The 24,485-nt window shown below is 37.9% G+C and overlaps 1 protein-coding gene across 17 annotated transcripts in view; it reads right to left on the bottom strand.

Moving 5' to 3' along the window:
• The window catches only part of ADGRL2 (adhesion G protein-coupled receptor L2), a 394,446-nt gene that overhangs the window by 19,254 nt on the left and 350,707 nt on the right, over positions 1–24,485 (bottom strand). For 11 of the 17 annotated variants that reach the window (XM_075759768.1, XM_075759770.1, XM_075759785.1 and 8 more), the window contains 11 exons: positions 16,986–17,282; positions 16,339–16,442; positions 15,320–15,505; positions 14,245–14,283; positions 11,179–11,362; positions 9,206–9,328; positions 8,727–8,932; positions 7,481–7,654; positions 6,213–6,422; positions 4,992–5,212; positions 3,659–3,725 (listed from right to left, as the gene is read on the bottom strand). In XM_075759768.1, coding sequence (XP_075615883.1) covers positions 3,659–3,725; positions 4,992–5,212; positions 6,213–6,422; positions 7,481–7,654; positions 8,727–8,932; positions 9,206–9,328; positions 11,179–11,362; positions 14,245–14,283; positions 15,320–15,505; positions 16,339–16,442; positions 16,986–17,282 — 1,811 coding nt within the window. The remainder of the gene's footprint in view (positions 1–3,658; positions 3,726–4,991; positions 5,213–6,212; positions 6,423–7,480; positions 7,655–8,726; positions 8,933–9,205; positions 9,329–11,178; positions 11,363–14,244; positions 14,284–15,319; positions 15,506–16,338; positions 16,443–16,985; positions 17,283–24,485) is intronic. The other 6 variants (XM_075759776.1, XM_075759783.1, XM_075759772.1 and 3 more) reach the window with 1 other exon arrangement.

Genomic DNA, 24,485 nt, shown 5'->3' with positions numbered 1-24,485 from the left:
AAAAGTGGATGTAATAACCTGCACAGAAGACTAATGGATTGGAATTAGTTGCAGGTACAATGAACTACTAGCCAGATAGAGCTAGATTTTGCAATAATTACAATAAATTTTCCCCGTCAGCAATACATAAATACCATTTATCAGGTGTCTACTATAGAAAGATATACTTGTATTATTTATATGCATAAGCTTATAAATACAGTCCATTTTCGTATGCAGAGCCAGCTTATGTGTGCATCTGCATGTATACATCCACTGACTTTGGTGAAGTCATGCCTCAACCTGAGTGAAAAAAGAAACTCTCTTTCCTATGTTAATGAAACAGGACATCCTGTTTTTTGGATGGAATTTTTGCTTAAACAACCTTTGGTAGCCTAATATATTGGCTTCATCTGCAAGAAGCAAACTCCGGTGGTTTTGGCTGAATTAAAGTCAAACCAACATCACCCATTCCTTAGATATGAATGAATACCGATCTACATAGAAGTCAAAATACTTGGGCTTTTCTGACCACAGATTACAGGAGTGCACTGTTTGTTTTATAGCCATCAACCTGCTCAATTGAATCACGTCCGCCTGAGCTTAGCAGCTTAAAATTCATTTCACACAGCCTGCAGTGCTGACATGGATATGATAAGACAGAAGAACAGAAACACCACTCTGAAGTAACCTAGCTGAACTGCACATGTTCTGACCCTTTTTGAACTCCCCGGAGCTTTTGTTACCTGGCAAATGCAGCTCTAAAACTGCTCTTGTATCTCCAGATCTTTGCTCTTAGCCATGCAGCAGCCTATTTCTCTCTGGGACTGGCAGCGAGAGAGGTGCTCTCTGAAGAAGGCTTCTAAATGAGTGTGCACGCTGAACTCTTACTGAACTGAATTAATTATTAAAGATGCAGATGGAGCTGTCCAAATGATAAGAACAGCTCCTGACGTATCATGATCCAACCTTTCATTAAACCATTTCAGGCATACTAATGGTTTCCCACCGCTCATTACTTACATGCTCTTTTCTCATAGATATAATAACCCTGGTGCCCAAAGGCATGCCAGGCTATGGGAAGAGTGAAGTTGAAAGTTCCTCAGAAGATGTACTAAGGAACTTCATGCTCCCCCCCTATACTTCCCATCCTCATTTTGTGCAAACCTGTGTGCAGATACAAGTGCAAATGCTTATAAACTCAAGAGAAAAAGTTGTAAATTAAAGTAGCAAGCAATATTGTCAAAAAAGAGCTTATGTGCATTGACAGTACGGTTAAACTGAGAATCATAAAAGTGATCTGATTAACATGTGAAAAAGCTTACCAACGTGAAATTCTCACATGCTACCAAGTAAGCTACACTACAAATACGGGTCTTCTTCGGTTACACTGTACATGACATATTATTTTTCAGCCATTACACTTCTCACACTTCTTCCTCCAGTCTCTCTTGCTTTCTCAGTTGGGACGATTAGAGGGCAAAGCAATTGCTAGAGAAGAATTACTCCCAGGAACTGTGCCGTGATTGCTACCTGCTGTTTCATATTTTTGAAGTTGGGAATACTACTCCCAAAGGCCTTCTGCGTCTCAGCCTAAATGATTTGCTGGAGGATAATAATGTCATGGCCAGTAAATAATAGTGAACTATGTCTGTACATGGTCAATATGATTAAATGTCCTTCACCTCTATTCTCACTCTGACCTGGTTATGAGGAAGTGAAAAAGCCGTCGGCAATGCCCAAAGCTTCCCATGTGAAATGTTATTTTAAAGCAAAGGCGAGAAATAGAGGTGACTTAGCAAAATACTCCCAGTAACAATAAAATAAAAAGCTGGACACAAAAAGCAAAATTATCACCACACAATCAGACTTGAGGTAACTGAACTATCGTGGCATGAAACTTGGAACAATTTTCTAGTGATAATTACAACTACTGTAAGAAACAACTTTGTGTTGAAAAATATTCTCTATCATGTTGAAAATACTAAATATATCTGTCGATTGTAATTGTAGGTTTAATTAAAAAGAATCCCTATCGTCCTGAGACTTGATTTTATTTAAATGTATTTAGAATAAACTCTGTACAATTATTATGGTTTATACTTAAATCTTACAAACACTAATTTTTCTAATTCAACTTATACACACATGAGTTTTGGCATCTACATCTATTTCTTTGAAAATATGCCTATGAACTCAAACAACTTCTACACTGCATAACCAGCTTTTCTTAAGTAAGTGACTGCTCAATGATTTAAATAGTTTTTGATATAAACAGACAGTAAACCCAACATAAATATGTATAAGGTTATTTCAATATTGAAGATATCAGGAAGGAATAAAGTGGCCTACAAAAGATTGGCCAGGTCCATTCTTAATAGAAAGTTCCACAATCAAAGTATCAGTTTATTTTTACACAGAGAAGTAATGTAAACTATAAGCTACAAAAACTGTTGAAATAGTACATCTATAGATCTAGAAAAGTCAGAAATGTCAAAATTATGCCTGATGGATGTGCTTCAGACTGAAAAAATAATAATGACAAAAATACAATTCCTGAATTTGGACATTCAAGGGAACTGAACTTCTGTTAACATTTCACAATTCTACTACTGTATAAAGGCAGGAGAACAGGTAGCTATTTAGACTTTCAAAAGCATGAAAATAAATTAATTCATCCTTCAAAACTATCAGCAGTTATGAGAAAAGATCTCTATGTACATAGGCTATACGCCCAGCACCAGCCTTCTGGAGTATTTCCCAAGCATAGCCAGGCTTTAAAGGTACTGAACTAGCAGAAAGAAGCAAGATGAGCCAAAATGCACATCCTGCATTCACTTTCCTTCCAAATGCCTACGTTGCGCAGTGTTGGTATTATTAGTCTGAAATAACAGGGAGATGGTTTTGCCCTGGGTTGACAGATGACGCTTTTTACCTGAAAGCGCTCAAAGAATGGATAATTGATGTATGAACACAACATTCAATCTTAAATGGAGAACGGGATGCGCAGCTGCGGGTGCACAGATGGGTGTGCACGCATACAACAACTTTACTCAACTGATCGCAAGAAAGCATATACACTTTCTACTGGTTACATAATATTGTATTATTTATACTAAAACAGATGAGCTTGTATGTCTGACATACATTACATGTAGCATAAATACCCACAGAAGTAGTCATGGAAAAATATGCATATGCAAATACACATACAAATACTGTGTAAGTGTAATGAAATATAAGATTAACTTAATTATCCAATGCACTAGAACACCCTTTCGAGGTAATTATGTTGGATAATTAGCAGTTAAATTCTGGAATGTGCACAACAGTGACTCAATTGAAAGCAATAATAATGGTTCCTTTAAAAAAAACCCCTGTGTTTAGTACTTCATTGATTTTTCATATGACTACACATGTCAATACGACCTTCAGAGTTCAAGCCATTAGGAAAAAATGACCATGCTGAAGTGCCACCACAGCTTTGACAATTAATCATTTGGTCGGCACTCTATAAAGATTTCTAAACATTTATATAACCATCGGTCGCATTACAAATTGTTTATAAGCATTTTCATGAAATGTCTTGTGAATAAAGATAGTATTGATTGATGTTATTCAATTTTTTAACTTTGCTGTAAGGCAACCTAAAAGGAAAGGAAAAACCCAAAGTTCTTACCAGGATAATAAAGGTAACAGGTCCAATGAAACTCCAGATAAAATAGTTATCTACATGGAGCCAGCAACTATCATGGAAAAAAGAGAATGAAAAGTGAACAATTGCATTAGCACCTCAGTCCAATAAATGTAAAGTGCAAAAATACTTTTTAAGCTAACATTTTGTCAGTAAACAATGATAAACATTGCACAGGACCACTTAGTCCATGGACTATTTTTCCTAACCTGAAACTCTTCTGAGTCCTGTTTAATAACACTACTGAACTTGAAAATACATCATCAGGAACAGCTAACATATAAGAAGAAACAAAACCAGTCAAAAGGTTTGGACACAGATGCTATCATGGACTAATGAATCTAACATCAGTAAATATTTTTCACAGGTTTTCCATGTAATCTTCAAAATCTCTGCTTTTAACTTTATATCACATGCAAAGTGTTTACTCGTGAGGAATACGAGGCAGAAAACGTTCAGATGCCATGTTTTGCTGAAAAACAACATGGTATAGATAAAATGCCCAAACTGGGGACTGAACAGTAGAGAAAGAACACGTATGATACCAGACTAAATGACATGTAAACCTATTTGGGCCAACTTCACTTAGTGATTCGTTTTTCATACAGCGCAGTTCCCTGCTGAATTGTTCTTACTCATTTTTCATCAGCAGCAAAATCAAGCAGCTTTCTTGTAGTCAACAGTATCTTCCCATTCTGTAACTAATTTCATCAAAGGACAAAGTAAACACTATTGGAAGGCAAATTCATGCCTCCAGCAACTCAAATCCTCAGAAATGTTTTCTGTCTACCTTCTGTCACTTTCTATATGTATCTGTATTTTTGTAAACAAAAGGCAGTGGCTAATTTTAATCCTGCTCTACCCGCCTGATAAAATATTATCAAAGTGAAACATATGGGTTGGAATATTGTGCTGTCGTAATTCAGGACGAGAGTTAGCTAGAGGGGCAGCCGAACAAAGAGATCTAATGAAGCATTAGCTTAAAACTGGGTGGTTAGGCCTGTCAGATACTTTAAGTTGAGATTTTTTACTTAATATACATTTGAGGCCAAAAAGTTATTTACTTTTTCAATTTGTTTCAGGTCAATCTTTTGTGTTAAAAGAAAGACCATAATTTAGAATTGGTCTCTCTAGAGTACAAATCCTGTGAACCTAGAGAATTACAAAAGACTTGATTGTAATTTGTGCACAGCATTGCCATTCTCTTACCAATAAAGCTTTCAGATGGTATTTTAGTCTGTCAGGGACCCTCTGACAGCTAATAGGCTTTAAAAAATTATTCACTTGAAAAACACTCAGGTCACTTGCAATTACTTACGCTTTCTCTGTTCCATAGCTCTTATAGTCAATAGCTGCTGAGACACCAACTACTGTAGCAGGGAAGAGGTAGCCAGCAACATAATAGTACTTCTTCCTAGAATATTCACTCTCAAATACTTCTACTAACATTAGATAAAGCTGCACTCCTTCTAGACACATCCAGGCAAAGGCTGCCAGGAAGAAAAAGTGTAAGAGACCTGCGAATATTGGACATGCAATCTGCAAAGAAAAAGAAAGATGGAAATATGAACCACAAAATCTTTGCATCATGACATCTCTAATTACATGGTGTGTAATAGAACAGCATATACTTCTATCAAAGATCTTTCACAAATGCAGGAGCATTTTCCCTACCTGAAAACATACACTGAACATTTTAAAATACTAATATGTTCACAGTAGCTGCAGAAAGTAAATTCAGCTAAACAGTATGAATGAAGATAAGGAAGTCATGCCCTCACCCCCAATCTTCAATTACAGAGTGGACTTTTCAATTTTATAAGCAACCCTTTTATTTTGAAACTGATATGGGTTTAGGGCTTACAGTTTAGATAATCTGAGACATGAACAGTTGGCTCTAGATGCATAATGTAATACTGTTTATTTAAAATTATGAAGCAGCCATCAAGCCATTTTTATCTGCTGTAATTTGGAAGTTTCCACTGTCATAACAGAAATCAATCTGAATTCTCTCCCCTTTGGCTGAATTCTGGATTAAACTCTAACAAATTATTAGATTTCAACCCAATGAATCGCTTCCGAATGACAGAACTAATTTCACCAATACTGCCAAAACTCATTTGTAAAAAATGAGTAAATATATAAATAAGGCTCTGTACTAATATATGAGTATATATATGTCTCAAATAGCTGCTGAGATATATGAATGTATAGAGAACTTATATATGTTCCTAGTATGTCAACATTTAATTTAATCTCCTCTTTCAAAAGTTTAAGCCACCTGCTTTGTTAATAGCTGATGTTTCTCAAATGAAAATTAAAAACATTGCTGTAAGTGGGAAATTAAGGCCACAGGGATATTTTTGATGGATGTAAATACTACTTATGAACATGTCTGTCTTATTTTCATATTGAGCTTTTATTTCAGCCTTGCTGTGTCAGAATGCTGAAAGCTTGGCAGTGTTGTCATGTTTTAATTCAAATCCATTTCAAACAGTCATTTCAGAGAACAAGATCAGTACACACAGCGAAAACTTACCTTGTACTCTGTCTTATCGATGCCTATTAGGAAAATGAACTCAGCAATGAATAGGTTGATACAAAGGTTCTTGTGAATAGTGTTACGATCACTTTGCAGGCCACGGAAAAAACAGAATGTGAAGATGCAGATGGCCAGGCAAACAAGAGAGATGACAATTCCCACCCAGGTGATGACAGTGAGGAGCAATTCGTGCACTCCATCTTTGTACTAGAAATAACCAAGAATGGAGAAAATTAATATGACTCTTTATGAGTATAAACAAAAACCTATTTTCACAGGTAGCACCCAGAAAAGTTACTTGTTCATTACATGAGATGGGCAAAATGTACTCAGTAATTTCTCAGTCTCAGGTCAGCTTCCCAGAAGAGCAAGATTAGGGTAAGTACAAGACGAGCAGGTCTGAGAGAAAAATGCGACTATTTTAGCCAGAGCAGACGGCATTTCTACTTTTCTTATGACTTGCTGCAAACTTGTCAGACAAGAACAAGTAGAGAAACACAACATTTTGAAAGTGCCACTAGGCTCTGACGCAAAGAGGAAAGCCTTCCCTGGGACCTCCTATAAAAGTACACGTTCTTTCCTGCAACCTGCAACTCCACAGCAGAGAAGAAAGTAACAATTTACACACCAATTAGGACATAATGCAGAATATGTTACATGTGTAATTCCATTTCTTAGCTCATGTTTGGCTAAAGAAGCTTCCTCGCTTCCGTTGTGACAGAATCACTTTGGTCATCTTGGTTATCTTTTCAGCAACCTTTCAAATACAATGGGTTTATGAAAAATCTCATACGCTTGCAAATACTGCTCCGGGCCCCCTGACATCCAGTAAGTGCTTTAACTATACAACAAAATGTCGAAGTATGAAGAGGCATTTAAACAACCGGTACGGAAGCTCCTTGACCTTCCTGCTCTAAGGAGAGCTGGTACTTGTGCTCCCAAGGAACAGCCTGCACAGCCGCCCCTACAGATACTCTCCAGCTGCACTGAGGGGAAGTCTGTGAAACAGTTGTAAGGTTGGTCAGGAACTTTAAAATATCACTTGAAGAAAACGCTTGTCCTTCCTTGTTTTCCTTTCCTGTTACTTTGCTTGTAACTTTACGGGTGAGGAATAAAAGTGCTACAGAAAGCAAATTGCTTTGGAAAGAGTGGATAGAAGCTATAAATACTTAAGAAACTTCAGCAATTTTGGATCTTGCTAAAAATTTAAAGCTAAATCTTTAGAAGTTTCTTCCCTGCCAATGTCTTGAAACATGATTACCTACCACAATTTCCCGATGAGCCATAAGAATTGCAAAGTTGGTTAGGTGACTGCAAGCACACGTTGTATGGGTTTTATTTGTGTCAATCAGTTTGCAGCCTTGAGTTGACCAGTATCCCATCATGGTCCTCTCCGAGTAGTTCCAGAAGGAACAATTTGCATTGAAATAATTGTCAGGCTGGGAGATTAAAGGATAACATAAAATGAGGATTTTACACACTAAGATGGCAATAACAATTGTTTAATATGTATAAAGGGTAATTTAGATTAAACTTTGCGTGTTTCGGACAATAAAGTTTTTCATCAGCAAAATCGTAGACTATGTTATACAAGGAAGACATCAGTTTAAAAGGGACTTTATAGTCCGAAACACTCTAAAGTGTAGTCTCAATTACTGTAGACCTAATTTTAAACAATTACAATTTCCATCTTACGATTTTATGCACTGATGGTACATTATAGCCATTTTTGCTTGCTGCAAAACTAGGACTGCAAATTTATTCTGAAGATATTTTTCCTGTAATTGAAAATTTGAAAATATGATGTTTTTCCTTTGATTCTCACCTTTGGTCAGGCCAAAGTCATGTGAACAGACATCAGGAAAAAGTTCATTCCTCAATGCCTATCTATTTTGATGAAAAACAATCAAAACAGATTTATAAAAAGAGGCAAAGTGAGAGGAAAATCCAATCATATTTCCTCTATCATGACAGTAATAATGTCTCCCCATGTGAGACATGAAAACAGAAAGGACCAAACTAACAAGCAAACACATACATCAAATAAATTACCATGAGGAAAGTACACACAAATTTAAAATATAACAAACCAAGACATAATACCTTATTCTTCACTGAATAAACGCATTTAAACTATTTGTATAGTCTTCCAGAACTTGATCCAAAATTAATGTAAAAAGTGAAAGTGTCATTAAAGTATCAGACCATCAGGAATCTTAACAGTTATTTTCTACCCTGCTACTAAGGTAAGAGTTAATTTTCAGTTAGAAACAAATTAGTCATTTACATTTTCATGTTGATTACTGAATTAGCTTTCATTAAGAATACACTTAAGTTCTAATAATCACTGAACCAGGCTCATTTAATTTTATGTTCATAGACTTAACTAAGCTTGTGTCTCTGACCTAGTCCAACATTTAAAATTCAAATGGAAAAAAGGTTATTTTTCTGCATTGCTTTTCTCTCTTGCTGATTTTATGACCTTCCCATTAATTCATTAGCATAACTCACATCAATGTGTTCCAGCGTAAAATGCACAGGATCAGTCAGGTACACCCGGCTAGACTCCTTGTTGATAGAGGCTGCAATGACGTGGGAGTTGACTGCGATCGTGCTATTCCGCCCGGCAAAATCGCTGCCCAGCTTTATGGTTGCATTTTCAGTACTGAGAAAACGCCCCAAACTTTTGTAAATGATGAAAACCAGTTTTGCTAATCCTACAAAAGAAAAAAAATCCCATCATCGTGCCACGGAGGTCTACAGAAAGACAGCAATCTGTACTCTAACAACGAACTGACAAGAAAGCATCAGTACACAGAGAGGCATTTTCAGGCTGTGGATTTGAAGACAAACACACAGGCACCCACAATCTTCGAGAAAAAAGCCACAGAGCAGTTTTGTCATCTTTTGTTTTGGTATTTTAAGTAGGGGAGGTAATGTAGGTTTTATAAAAGTTAATGGAGTTTCCGTGCTCCGTGCCCAAGACTCACCGTTCCTGCTGTTCTGTTTCACGGTGCTTGCAGAGAGCTGGATCGAGTTGCCTCCTTTACTGCCCTGAGGAAATTTCAAGTCCTGCACCTGGCCCTCAGTAATGAGCACCGCAACATCCAAAACTAAACAGACCAGAGAAAGAAAAAAAAAAAGTGGTAAAAAAGGAGACACTATTTCCCCCCACTCCTTATTTAGTTTTCTCACACTGCTGTCCTCATTTGCCACCCTAAGACAGATCTGTACTGCACGTTTCAAGCACACAGAGCTAGTTTCTTTAACTAAACCTAGTGCACACTACTAAAAATGACAGTACTTTAATAGTCATGACATGGCATCAAATCTTGTTTTAATTTGTGCCCCCAAAACATGCACTTAAAAATATCATACACACGTTGGAGGGAAATACTAATTCTGAAGCTCCTAATGTCTATGCAGTATCCTCTGCTCACAAATTTAGAAATTTAAGTATTGATTTAGATATAAAGTTTTTAAAAGTCAGCAAATGAGTATCTAAGAATAGTTACGCCATGTCTTTAGCTAAATCAGAATTAGTATAAAAAAAAATAAATTTGTTTTTCTTCCTAAATCTAATTCTGTAGAAAGGTTTATAGGAAACCATTTTATTGGTTCTGCTATAAAATATTTAAATTGAAAACTCAGATGTCACTCAGCTTTACTTAAGTTTTCATTTTGTAACACGTTGTATATGGGGACGTTTTCATGGGATTACCATCGAAGGCTCAATTCCCTTGGATATGTAAAATCATATAGGGCAGAGTGGTCAATTTGTTGACAGATATCTGCGTTATATTAAAGTGGTCTAACTATAGGTCTAGAGACCGACAAAAGGTATGAAATGAGGGAATGATTTCTCTTTCTCTAAGCCACACATGCGTATGTGCGCTGGGAATTCAGTCCTGCATGGCATCAGTAATGTGTTACTAACTACGACTTGAAGACAGCTTATCACAAGAAGGGATGTTCAGTCTTCTGAGCTCCACGGAACTGCTCGTGCACAGCCTGAGAGAGATTTTCTGTCATTCTACCCACATCCCTGCAGAAACCACTGGTGCGGTTACTTCGATAACGGACTCTAACACCTTTCCCCATCCTTTCCCAGTATAAAAACTAGGCTGAATCATCTTCTACAGTTACAAATATGCAGACATTGAAATGTGAAAAGTCTCATTTCTGCAGTCTATTCCAAATCTCCATCTCGGTACCCCTCAAATTAGCAGACTTTCAGCTTCCTTGTACCTCATGGAGACTACATTAATCTCTGTAATAAGATGAAGGAATTTTAATTTTATGCATAGCCATGATTTTTGCTTTAACACATCCTGCGTACCAATATTTGCACATCTCTAATACCAAACCCCTTCATTTCTCTGTCACCACTTAAATTCCAAATTATGCTCCAACTATCTTCAGTTATTTTGCAGTCTCTGGAGCATAGCTATTCTGCATTATGGGAGATGTAGTTCACTGAACACATTTTCACCTGAAGGCAGTCGTGTTTAATATAAACATTTGGTCTATGTTCTGAGTGCCTAAAATATTTAACTGGCAGAGTACATTGCAAAAAAGTAATTTAAATTCATTAGGAACAGTTTAAACATAACAGGAAAGCATTTCTGCAGCTCTACAGAAAGCAGTTACTTCAAAAAATCCATACTCTGCCATTTAAGCACTCTTCATATCCATACGTTCTGCTAATGATTTTTCAGTGGTAAATCAACTTTGCAACATCAACCGCTTTCCATTTTACACTGTATTAATGACACTAAAGAAGAATGCTAATTTTGAAGAACTGAACGACAAAGACGTGTCTCCCCTGCTGAGGAGCATTTACCTTTCCACCAAATGTTGCGCAGCTCAGATTTCAAAGAGTATGTTGCTACATGGAATATTTTTTTCCTGATTTTGCGTAAAGCACTGCACAGCACTTTAAATTGAAAAGAAATTTACTTACCGATATTTTCTGTGGGCATTGAGACTCTAGTTGGTTCCAAGAGATTATCTGCCAAGACAAAAGCCCCTTCTTCTAATGTATCAAGTAGCATGGTGGCTGCATGGGCTTGTTCTGAAGAATTCATGTCCTTCCAGGACTCCAGAGCTTCAGGCCTGAGCAGGTTGTCCACTGTATCCACAATTGCCTGCATTCATTAGAAAACCATCATTAGGTCTGATTGCCCTAGGCAGCTGGGGAAAATTTCCAACGTTATCTGGTGACAATTATAATACTTAACTGTCAGAATGATTTACTGTGATTTAATGGCACTTGAAAACTATTTTCAACATAAAAATATTTTCCATCCTCTCGCTGGATTAGCATTAATAGAAGTGCAGTTAGCCACTAGCATTGTGTGATCTCTAAGTGGTAAACATGCAGATTTGACTCGTCTCATGTCAGATATAAAGACGGTCTTATTTATGTGCTGAAAAATGTAAAAATAAATGCCAGGGTTTTTGCCTGAAGCTTTCATCTTAAAGTTAACGTCAAAACGTATAACTTCTATTTAAAAATGCTAACGCCAAAATTGGCATTCTGCAGTTTAGGCTAAAATGACAATACTACTCTTCTGGAAACTTAGCCCAACTCATGAAGCCATAGCACTATAAACTACTTGTCTATGACAAACTGCCTTCTTTATTACAGGAGGCACAAAATGAAGCTGACTCAGTGGATATAAATTAGCCCGGGCCACTCTCACTCCCCCTCCTGTTCCTGTACCTGTTCACAGATAGTTAAAAAGATTACTAACTCCCATTCCTGCACAAAGGTCAGTTAAAAAAGGAAATCAATAGAGCAAACAAGATGTCCACTGACTGTCCCTGTTATCAGTGAAGACAAAACTGTAAAACTGAATAAAGCTGCCATTTTAAAAAGTCTTTCTTGTAACAACTCTATCATCATGTTTTAAGGTTCATTAAGCTGCATATAAAGTAACAGTAAATAAGGAAGACGAAGAATTCAGCGACATGATTACATTATTTTTACAAAATAATCCAATCAATCAGAGTAATCAGTTAATCAATTGAAGGCAGGCTCTTACATTAATGCATAATGTAGCTGTGCATTGAGTACGCCATGCATTGCTGAAACACCCTGTTTACTCTGTCCCATTTACCTAGTCATAATGTGTCATTAAGCATATATATAATTTGTCTGATCAATTTAAAAGCATTGGGAATGGAAACAGAACACATTGTACAAACAGAAAGATGTCGGTCTGGAATACTATATTGTGCAAATAAACGAATAGGAAAAGTTGGTCAAGGCTATTGTCAGAGCAAGATTAATTAGCCTAATCCATTTTAATATCCTCTTTCTGTCTGCACTGTGAGCCACCACGACCTTCCTGGCAGGTGGAAGATACTTCGAAGTGGCATTAAAGCCTTTTTTCTTTCTCTAATGGGAGACAGAATAGTCAAAATGCTCGAACTGATACTGCTGCAGCCATTAACTAGAGTGGAACAGAAATTGGTCTGCAGAGGCCAGATTCATTAGTCACCAAGAAATACAGATTGGAGCCTCTAATCTGAGGTACAAATGAATCCTCTGTCACAAAGTGGGAACTTGCTTCATTTGCATAGTGTAAGTCAGCTTTTGATTTGTAATTTCAAGAGGTTTATTAGTCTTATCTAAGCAGAGAAGCCCATTTGAGACCTACAGAAAATGACACCGGTCGGAAATTAAGGTTGTGCTACGGATTCTTGTGTATATCCATATAGCGCTGCCGGTACACATTCATTAATATGAAATACTTTTATTTATTATGGGATTATCTGACTGTGGAAAATGATCACCTGCCCAGTAATACTTCTGAGGCGTTCTCTCCTCTCAGAGAGGTGCGTGGGCGATGGGAAGACCACGCGGCCCCTGTGATGCAGCTCTGGGAGCAAGCCCACTACTGCTCTTCTCACGTTCAGGTTTACTATTGAAAATGTAGTATGAAAACTCAGTCTACTCAAACCACATCTGCTGGATTTCCCTTTACTATTCAAAAAATATTTTCCAATAAAAAAACATTATAATAATTATTTTATAAGAAGTGAATTTCTCTCCAGATCTTTGTCCCTTCTGTCAAATTTCTGTGTAACTGGACATCTCCCATCTACTTCCTGGGCTGCAGGATAAAAGGCAGAAGGGCCCTGTACAGAGAAATGTCTCTTCAGTAAGAGTCTGAACTATCTGATTATGTTGCAAAGTATTTCAAAGTTCTTTTCAAAAATCATTCTTATATTTCATCTCAGAGGGTATAAAAATCAGTATTTTAAAAGAAACTTTGAAAAAATGTGCAATAAGATCTTTCAGAGCCAGACAGGATCCGTACTAGGGCTTTCTTCTCTTCTTCACAGGCGCGAGGTGGCATTACTGGCATTGTGTCGCAGACCAGGAGCTGGCCACTATGGACAGCCGTTCTACAGAAGATGAAAGAAACTGAAAATCGGGTAGCAATGTGTTACATGCTTTCCATACAGCCTGGTTAATGGGACACGTGGCACACATTTTCCTAGTAAAATTAGAGAAATGTTTGTCTTTACATTTTATCCTGAAGTCACTGAATCTGGCCTTTGTAACAACTCTTAAAACTGTAAGAAAGTGATTTTACTACGTATAAGAATACACAAAGAACATAGCAGGCTATATAATGTACATTTTTCATGCAAGCAAATAAACTCTAAACAGTCTTTGATATAAAATACGACCAAGCTGAAAGTAATTTCTGTTAAGTTGCCAGCTTTTTCCTCTACCCAAAGTTGTATTATCAGAGAGATACTACTTCCAATTCAGATAATAACCATTTCTGCTCTTTTAGTTTTGAACAAGTTGAGGTAAAAGAGGTATAAACTTTGATCTTTAATTTTTTTTTCTGAGTGTTATACCTGTGCAAAGCCAACATTTGTACAGTTGATATGGGGCACAATACACATTTATCAAAGACTGAAATACATAGGATCATGCAGCAAGATGATAAAGCGTGGCAGGTTGCTGAAGCAGGGAGAAAGCAGGGTGACAGCACAGGAGAGATACCTTAAGGTAAGCCCTGCATGTCTTCTCTCGTTTTTGGAGCTTTTTAGTAAGAAAAAAGAAAATCAGAAGTTAGACACATTCTGGAAAGCTTCAGAAATACCAAAAAATTAGTCTGGTGTTTCAAATCCTGAATTTGAACTATAGCCTGGACATTAATCTAGTTTCTGTCCAGTGATGACTATAAAAAAACATCACACAGGAAACATTTTTCCCCAGCCTTTATACAGGTGCCCAGATACCTTTGCCCAAATGGTGGGATTTGTGTGAAAAGGTCAAAGGAGAAAATCCCTGTGCGGGCACTTGATCTGTCTCTGGGAAAATTCTTTCAAGGGCAGCTAGAGATTGTAAATAAAACTATTGCCAAAATAACAGAAGAGTGCATGACGCTCTCTCTCTAAAGGAGGCTGAAAAAAATGTTTTGTTTGCAGCTTGTTGACTAAGCTGATGCAAGGAAGAGGCTGAGAAATACAGCATTTCCTCTGAGAAAAAGAGAAATGGTAATAACACTTGTGATTTGTATTTAAACCACAAAGACACATGTTTTCTCTGAAATGTTTCTCTGAACACCATTCTGGAGAAAACACTCATATTGTAGATATGTGTATTAAGGTATTTTTATAAAGATCAATTATAAGTGATGTTGGCATCTTTAAAAGGTGCTATTATTCTGCGGGAAGTCAGATTAAAATAAAACCCTGCACCTATGCAGAATCCCACTGATTTTATTACAGGTTCAGGGTGAAAAGGATCACTGGATAAACATGCTGATTTGTTACAGAATTTCTGAGAGCTAATGCCCATTTCCCTCACACTAGTTATAACACATTCCAGATTTTAGTAAAGGACACAGCTATGTATTTTAGGACCAGTCAGCTATTGTGAATTATATCTTATTCCCTAAAGAAGGTAATTGCAACTTTCCGCTGTGTATTTACTGCTGTTTTCTCTTACATGTTTATTCCAGAACTACAAGCACGCAGGAACCAAGTACAAATTAATATTTCTGAAAGGAAAAAAATAAAAAAACCAAGGGCAGTGGTTATCCCAGCAGGAGGAGGTGATGGGAGGTGCATACCTTGTTATAACTCCTTCCAGCAGAGTCTTTTTCACTGGGCCGCAGTTCCTGCAGCTGAGCATCCAAAATGTCCACAAGCTGCTCCATCAGCCTCACTGATGAACTAACATCGCCAGCGAAGACCGGTCCTTTGGTGTGTTTAGCCAGTTCATTGGCCAGACTAGCAGCATTTTCTCCACTTCTGATCTGAAATGACAATTTATATTATCTCAGCAGGGTCCCTTGTTCTGCTTGCGGCTCCGAATTCCAGTTCCCTGTGTACCTTTGTTGTGGTGAAATAACCATTTGCACGTACATTGAAACCTGCAACTAATTGAGACCAATAACGTTCTCTTTATCTGAGAAGATTAAAGGTTCTTAGATCTGTGACACACAAAAGCAGTTCTTAACAGCCATCAAAACCAGAAATCAGACTGGGAATTTTGGGCTAGATCTTCTATTCATCCTCACTTTTATTTTACTGCCATTATCAGACAGTAAGAGTTCTATTTGTTCATATTAGTGCTTGAGGCATTTGGAAGTCAAGTAGCCTGGTACTGACAACAAATTATCCAGTTTTCATAAACTTAGTAAATCTCAGTAGGGAGGGAAAACACAGAAAGTGGCTCTGCACTCTAATCATACTGTTATTAATGCACTCAGACAAAAATCTATTTATTACAGTATAATTTTTCCTGATCCAAAAAACCTTGCTGTATACCACAGTTTTTGCTGCGTGATTTATAATATTTGATTTATTAAGCAAATACAGCTTTTGTTTATTGAACACCAGCAAAGTTACTTTTTGCTTTAAACAGTGATGAAAACACGTCATCGCAGATACAAGAATTTAGAGGGCGAGCATACCAAACACACACATAAACCTAACTGTTGGCCAATGCTCTGCACACAAAGTACGCATAACTCCTACTTTAAATGAACACAGAGTAAAAAGACGGCTTCAACAAACTGAATTATTAACGCTCAGAGTTACAATCCTTAATCACCAGTATACACCAAATTAAAAGGTTTCAACCAACCTTCTGAGCCAGTTGATTTACCCAGTGTGAGGTGCAGTTGCTCAGATCAGGGCCTTTGGGGTTCCACGTTCCCGTTAAGACCACGCAGAGATATGAGGCAGTTCCTACAACAGATGTAGAAAACTATAGTGAAATGGAAACCATTTTTCTACACGCATTCAGGAAATCGGCTACACTGTGCTCCTAAGCACTGTTAAATTCTGAATGCCGCTAATGGCAGTAGTTGGCAATAATTGACAAAAACGTAAGGAAATAATGTAGATTACAAACAGCAATAAAAAAGTCAGTGAAAAGTACCAGACGTTTTCTGCAAACAAACAAAAAGCCCTTGATTTTTCCTGGAGCTCATCCAGAGGGGAGCTCATGATGAGAAAGGCAGCTGTAAGCATATTTCACAACAGTCCTCAAGCAAAGCCCTAAAATTTGACCTGGATTCTCAAAAGCGCATGTGCGAGGTAATTCTGCGGCTACGCTCAAATGCCATTTGCAGATTAAAACTTGACCATTGCCTGTAGACACCGCATTCTCCAAGTAACAAAAAAATCACGTGACAGACAGCTTGAGATTAAAAAGAAATTCACCGTGAGAGCGCGGCACATTGCTTTTGAAATGTCTGCTTGAAATACAGATACATTTAAAGGCAATACCTCGTGTTCCTTTGGGGCAAGGGCGTTCAACCATCATTCCTCTTTGTGTCTGAGGCCAGCTAATCCCCCTGGCCTCAGTCGGTTCACAGAATCTCTCTGGCAAGGGGAAAAAACTTGTCACAGGAGGAATTTTGGTGGTGGAAACGGGTGGCGGTGGCTTGGGTCCTCTGCTTCCTTCCTTTGTTCCTCCAGCTAACGTCGTGCTTATGGGACCTTTCTGTGATGTAGTGCTAGTGGTTGACGCTGTGGTTTTGTATAGCTCTGCTGAAGAAGTTACTGTCACTGCTGTGGTAGGCACTGCACAGAGAAAATTGGAGTAATAATAAAGTAAATGACTTCAGAATTATTAAAAAAAAGTTCTTTCAATGTTATTTATGTGGTTTTAAAGGACTCTCTGGTGTCGCCTTTCCTTTATCTTAATATTACTCTTATTGCTATTCTGGGTGCGTAAGAGAGAACTTTGACCGATTTTTGTTTTTCACTCCCACCTCCTACCAGTATGATGTTTCAGCACATTCTCCAAATAATCTCTTCCGTAATAAAAAACTGATAGCTACATTTCTAAAGGCTGAAAGGCAGTACTAGTAAGTTATCAGTACATAACAAACACGCTCAAAGCAACTAAAGATTACTTAATCACTTTTGCAGAAGGAGTAACTCAACAGACAGAATCACTTGAATCAGCGTGCCATAAACAATGCAGTCCAGCTGTAACAACAAAGGCAGCGGGCTGTAACTAACGAGACCGTTTTAAAAAGACAGACCCCAAAACTTCAAGTCACCCACTACACACCTTGCAGGAAAATAATTACGATAACATCTTCCTACCCGGCAGTCATTCTGCTTGAGAGCGCTGCAGCACGCCTGATTAGCTCCAAACAGAAGCAGCGCCTAGCATGGACGCGGTGTTCTCGTGTTTGAACATTTCGGGCCTTAACATCCTTTTTTGATGAAGCAGGTATGAAGACACAACTTGTTCAAGCCAGTGGCCAGTACCTAGTTTAATCTTTCGTGAAACACTAGGATGGGCTCAGGCCAAGTCACTTCTGCCTGGGACTCGCAGATCGCGCTCCCTCCTCTGAGCCCCGCTGGGAACGCCTGGCCGGAGCTGCTGGGGCACGGCACGAGCTGTGCCACGGTTCTGAGGCTTTGGAGAGGTAATACTAGTTAATGCTAGCGGAGATAGGTAACAGTCCGGAATTCCTGTTCATCCACTTCAAATGTATATTGAGCAACGGGCCGAAACAATGCAAGTGAGCAAAGCAACTGAAACAGTTATCATTAATTATTCCCAAATCTTCGCGAGTGTTCACGGTGCTTTATAGGCACATAATAAAAGCACAGATCCTCGTGCTGAGAATAAATAAGCTCCTATTAAGTATTTTTGAAATCCTAACTGATACAGAAATAAATGAAGCTAATTTTAGGATTAAATTCAGTGAATAAAGTGGCTTTTTTCTTTCTTTTTTTCTTCTTCTGCTAGGCCCTTGAACTCTTTCCGGACATTCTCTAAATTAAATCATAAACAAAAGAGCTGCCTTACTTTCTTTTAGCAGATGTTTTTAAGGTTAGTGTTTTGAATAAGATTAACTTTCAGTAGTTTGGCAGATAACAATTATTTCAAAATCCTTTTTTCAATTATATTTCAGTTATAATAGATTAGGATTCTCAAATATTAATTTAGCTTTTTATTTTCGGATGAATTTAGAGTGGGATTTTTGAACATCAGGATCTGGTTTTAAAGACTAAAAGCAAAGATGTGCTTTTCATCCCTCTTTTGCTCACAAATGAGAAACTTCATCAGATGCTGTCTTCTCTTCAGTCTCATTCTTGGCTGCTTGAATACAGCCTGTGTGATTGTGCTGAACTCGTGGCATAGCCAGCTACTATGAAACCTACTGAAATCCTCGGATCTGTTCTGCAAGTGCTTGCCTGACATCTTGTGAAACTGCTGTAATTTTCTTTTGATTACAATGCATGCAGCCTTCCAGTGCTTTCCCAATTAACATTTGTCAAAAGCATTTGCAATCACTTGCAGAAGCGTCAGGCGACGCCTGCTGAATCAGGTCCTGGGGAACCGGAACTGGTGGGGACGGCGAATGATGCAGGGGACAACCAATTATTACTATCCATCCCCTAACACATTGTGCTAATTAGTACATATTTAATCACTGAAATGTGCATTAGCATTATTGCAATTACCACTCAAAACCTATAATGTTTAGGATAGCTTTGTCTCAGGAGCAAAATATTGCTGTAAGGATACATAACAACTCTGAAGTTCAGTAGTGAGGTAACAATTTTCAGAACCTATTTTGTGCTGCACCCTGAGTGAAAATATCTTGCTGTCACTATGCAACTTTAGGTAGAACAATTTTAATGTTACCCATTAAAATAAATTTCAAAGCGTATCACCTATGATTCAAAAATGACCTGCATAGCTTAGTAGTAGTACATACTTTAGAAATGTATTTATAATCTCACGTTTTAGGAGAAAGACTTCAAACCACTTCTCTTGCAAAACTGAAAAAATACAGATAATTTCTAAGAGATTTTCTCTTGAATTACATTTAAACAAAGGAGAAGTCAGTATATTTAAGAGTGTAGCAGGAAACTTCAGACAGTGCTGGAAGTCTGGGAAAGAAGAAGGTTATAAAAATAAGAAACGACCAAACGCATCACTTTAAGGAATACATCTAGTTTTTAGAACGCAGATCATTTTGTTTTTAATGACCTGTTGGGGAACTTAATCTGCAAGGCCATTCTCCTAAACTGCAAGAAGACACACAATAGCTGCCACCACCTGATGTGTCTCCTTCTGAACGCTGAGGGGATGGCGTCTGCAGGCTCCATGCCCTGTCTTGCTGAGCGCTTCACCAGTGTAAGGTGACGGCAGGGATGATTAATATGCCGCAACTAAGGAGAAGAACAAACTCCGTGTCGAGGTTATTAACCTATTGTTCCAAGCAGCAGGGGTGAGCCTCTACAAGGCTGAAGATAGGTAATTTTTGTCCAAAGCCAAAAAAGCCATTTTTACAATGTGAGATTCTGTTTTGGACTTTTTGACTAGGCTTGATGTGCCAAGGAGAAACCCAAAACCTCTTCTGCCTTCTTCCCTTTTTTAAGAATAGGTGTGTCACATTATCAGCTGAAGACAGTCTTTGTAGAATTAAAAAAAAAAACAAAAACAAAACAAAACAAAAAACAAAAAACAACAAAAGAGCAATAGGAAGTAAATCCAAAGACTCAAGTTGAGGGCAATTAATTGACATTTGTTTCATGCAATTCCTAACAGCTGATTTAAAGAGTTATGCATATTATCTGTTTCTAAAAATGAAGACACCACTGGAGTAAAACTTAACACCTGTTTAACAGTGTGATGTCTATAAAACAACATAACACAATTGCCTAGGACAGCGGGGGAACAGTACCTTTGTTTCCCTAACTGACAGTGAGGAGTAGATTCAGAGAAGGCACACAAGCCATCTAGTATTCTTTGCCAAGAGGTTTCTATTCTAATCAGGCATAAAATATGTTTTTAAAAAAACAAACCAAGCCAAAATAAAAAAAATCACCACCCAAATTACAACTCTGACCTTTAATTTAAAGTTGTGTTGAAGTGCCCAGATGATGCGCCACTTCTGAAAATACTGACGGTTCCATTTTCATCTCCGGCATGTAGGTAATTTTAGAAATCAGCTGCATGAATTTTTCAGTTAAACGTATGCTTTTATAGGCCAGGTATTTCAATGTGTTCGGACATGTGAAAATCTCGTGCCCGCCTTCATTTTCAAAAGGTGTCACACACTGAGCTGCCGTGTAAAGCGACGGAGACTTCCCTGCCTTCTGCTTATTACCGCTGTGTGCCTGTTCTCACGCTTCAGCAGGTAGCAGGGAAGTCACTAAGGCTCACCTAATTACCGATAGGTTCCAGCTATTATGCGAGCCAGGACTCTATTGACCCTGCCAAATCCCGTTTAGTTGATAGCGAAGTGTTTACACAGCCATTTATAATTTTATACCCTGAAAATGATAACAAACACGCCACAAAATTAGCAAAATACCTATGATCAAGAAATGTGCTATCTGGTCCCCATTACGCTGTCCTTACTTGTACAACTGCTCTTCAATCAATCTGTAGTGTATCAGATTCAATATAATAGTAAAGATCTAATTTACTTAACAATTTGCTGCATGACTTCGTTGTACATTCTTGGTGTTATAAAGATTTAGTTGCGCTACTTTCCTATTATTTCAAACCCTCGGTGATAGTACTCTCCGAGTTTCCGTTCTGTCCATGCTCACAACATCCGTATTTTCCTGCAGTGATCCAATAAAACTTAATGATGGGTATCACGGTACAAAAGGGGAGACAACTTCAGTTTGAACAGTTTGCACAGTTAGCGCAAATTGGGATGAGTGTAGATGAAATCTCTCCCTAACGCACTAACATAGAACAAAAGGATTTATCTTCTTTTTGTTACCAAGGAAACCGTACAGCGTAATGCTCATATTCACTTTTTAGGGGGAAAATTCCTTTCATTCTTCTTGATCTTTTAACTTAAAATTCCTTTAAAAATTCCTATTTCAGCGAGGATTCATTTGGTCTCTTGGATACCTCCTTCAGAAAGAATGTAACAGGACATAGCCACTAAATTTACCAAGGATATAAAAACTCTGGTTTGTTTCAAATTTTTCACACTTGCTTTTTTGTGGGGCCTGAAAAATTTTATTTTATTTCTAAATTACGGTTTTGATTTTTAAATGTAATTTTTACACTTAACCTTAGAAAACGTGCTCTTCTGCAGTATCTGAGTGGTACTTGTCAGCTGTTGCTCTGAAAGCCATTTCTGCATCTATGTACTGTAAATGCCCATGAGAATTAAAAACAACACATGAAGAATGAGGTTAAGGGGGGAGTTCTAAGGGCAGCAGACCCTACTGTCAAGGTAAAACAGTAGCCTGGCTGCAGCATCCGCAGTTTTAGAAATCTCAAGAGTTCTCCTGAAGATTAAGAAGGTAAGGAAATAGCAAACACATAATGTAGTTGCAAGAGGAGAAAATGGCGTGGTTTTGCAGAAAGGGCAAGGTCAACATTAGGTTAATTATAGTGGTATTTTAGATGTTTCAAAAGGCAGATTTAAAAATGAAAGAAACTACAGACAGAAAAAAGGCAGGTTTGGAATCATGGATGAATCCAAGATTTTGGCCCTGGGAGCAAATGTAAACCCTCAACCTCAAAAGTGTGACTCAAATGTGACAAATTCATCTTTCATGCAGGAAGAAAGACTGTTGTTTTTGAAGCACTTGGTAGCTGGAAGTTATGGTGTAGACAAGAACTGATAGCCAAGACAGATAAATGGGGGAAAAAAAAGAAAGAATCAGTGTGTGCCTATATATCATTATTGCTCCCACGGCAACAGAAGGAACACAGATTGCTGAGTTTCCCACAATGGCCCCAAGTTAACCATTCGAACAGAAAAGGACACGACTTCCAATTTTGAAGCACTGACCTTGTGACACCATTAAATACTTGATATTAAAGTACCATTGCAAAAAGACACTAAAAGAAGTTTCTTGCGTTAGGTGACAAAGAATGTTACCCTAACACCTATGTCTTTGAGTAGATGATTAAGAAATCTGAGTCAACCACCAAAAAAATCCCCAAAATAAAACAGAACAAAGAAAAACAAAAATGCCCTTCACTGAATGTGCTGAAAATGTGGTCTAATTTCACATGAGATAAAAAAATTCAAATGTGTATTACACATATAGATCCTTTAACTGTGCAACAATAGAAGGATTGATCTTCAATTTATACAGACTTTATGCTGAAACAAAGAGGAACTGAGAATATAATACAAATAAAATATAGAGTTAGAAACCATACAGCATCTCTTCTTGGTTTTATAGCAGTACATCTCAAGGACAATCACAGTAGATAATTTTTCCTTTAATTTAGTAGTCTTTAACTACAAGCAACTGGCTTAGGCAAAAGAAGAAATGAACTGAAACATATTCTTAGATCTGCTATGTACAGATCCATACAAAACTAAAATATTGGGAATCGGCTTTATATAAGGAAAAATGTTTGTGAATATATGCATCACATATTCTAATAAATCTAGTGTCTTTATATGGTTTCTATAGTCAAAAAAAGGCCATAATCAAATATATTTACTGATGTCATAACGCATATAAAACCCAAACTCATAAATAACTCAAAAAATATTCCTTCTCCATCCTCATGGGTGAATGGGCAGAGCTCAGAGGAGAGGCAAGCACCCTGCAGTGTGCCCTGGACCCGTCCTCGTCTGGGTCTGGTGGATGCCCAAATCTCTTTCTGGTATCAGATGGGATGTGGCCAGTACGTGTACTGTAACTTAGGATCCTGGAGACTCTCTCATAATAAAAACATTATGAAATGTCTTACTGGAGACCTTTGGTGGTTTACTGAAGCAAAGGAAGGATTCTATAAAGCCTTTCCTTCTCTCCCAGCTCTTCCTTAACACTTTGCCCTCAACGCAATGATTTAAAGATTAGCTTTTGCCACATTCATGGCAGCTGCCTGAACTGCGAAAGCTACTTAGAGCCTGCACCTCCATTTTCTCCTCTCACTATTGAAGCTTTGGAGAATTTAAAATGCATCTTCATCTCAGTTAAACCGAATGAAAAGTGACATCCATGAGAATGTATGAAAATGAAAGCTATAATTTTTTTCTAATTACATAGGTGGTTATGTCTCTGCTAAGAGCAGCCCCAAAGCCTCCTTAAGGAACGGACTAGCTTGACGTACAGGGAGCAAAGCTTGCCAGGATGGCTGCCCTCGTGGCTGGAGCTCAGTCCCCAAACACCCAGAACCTTCCCGAGCCTGGCCATGTATTGCCAGGGAGATAGCAGGACACAGACTGGACACATCTTCACCCGGCTCTGGAGGTCACTAATGTATGGGTTCTAAACTGCCTTGTTCTGCTGCATCTTATGTATATTTCTACCTAGGAAAAGCTATATGTGTGTTGATACAGTTGTGTGCACACTACACGGTTTGCACTGTTGTGCAGGAATCAGCTTTGCTGAAGCAGGATAGCTACTTTTCACGTGGAGAAGCCATTATTACTCCTTTTTTGAAGTAGAAAAAACATCTGCTAAACATGCATACCAGTTAGATGACAGAAGTGAAGTTTTACCTTCGTTGCTGAAGCAGCTTATCAACATTCTGCTCCTTGCTGCATGCGTCTTCTGACACAGAGCATTTCTCTTGGTATTTACTCTCCCCTCTAGATGTTAATATGTGGCTATGCCTGTTGATGTCATTTTAAGGGATTTCTGAGATCTAAAGACCTGTGTTTTTCTTTCCTCTTCTGGCAGTTAATGTCCTTCCTTTTAGGTAGTTGTTCTAACTTCAAGTGAGTTGAACTGCAACTGTAACGGACTTACCGAGAAACCTGCTAAAAAGAGGTCAGATAATCTTGTCTAACTCAGCATTAGAAACTGTGAAAA

The sequence above is a fragment of the Balearica regulorum genome, chromosome 8 (assembly GCF_011004875.1).
Source record: "Balearica regulorum gibbericeps isolate bBalReg1 chromosome 8, bBalReg1.pri, whole genome shotgun sequence".
NCBI classification, from domain to species: Eukaryota; Metazoa; Chordata; class Aves; order Gruiformes; family Gruidae; genus Balearica; species Balearica regulorum.
Note: the sequence above shows the minus strand (reverse complement) of the source record. Positions and strands in the feature narration are given on the sequence as shown.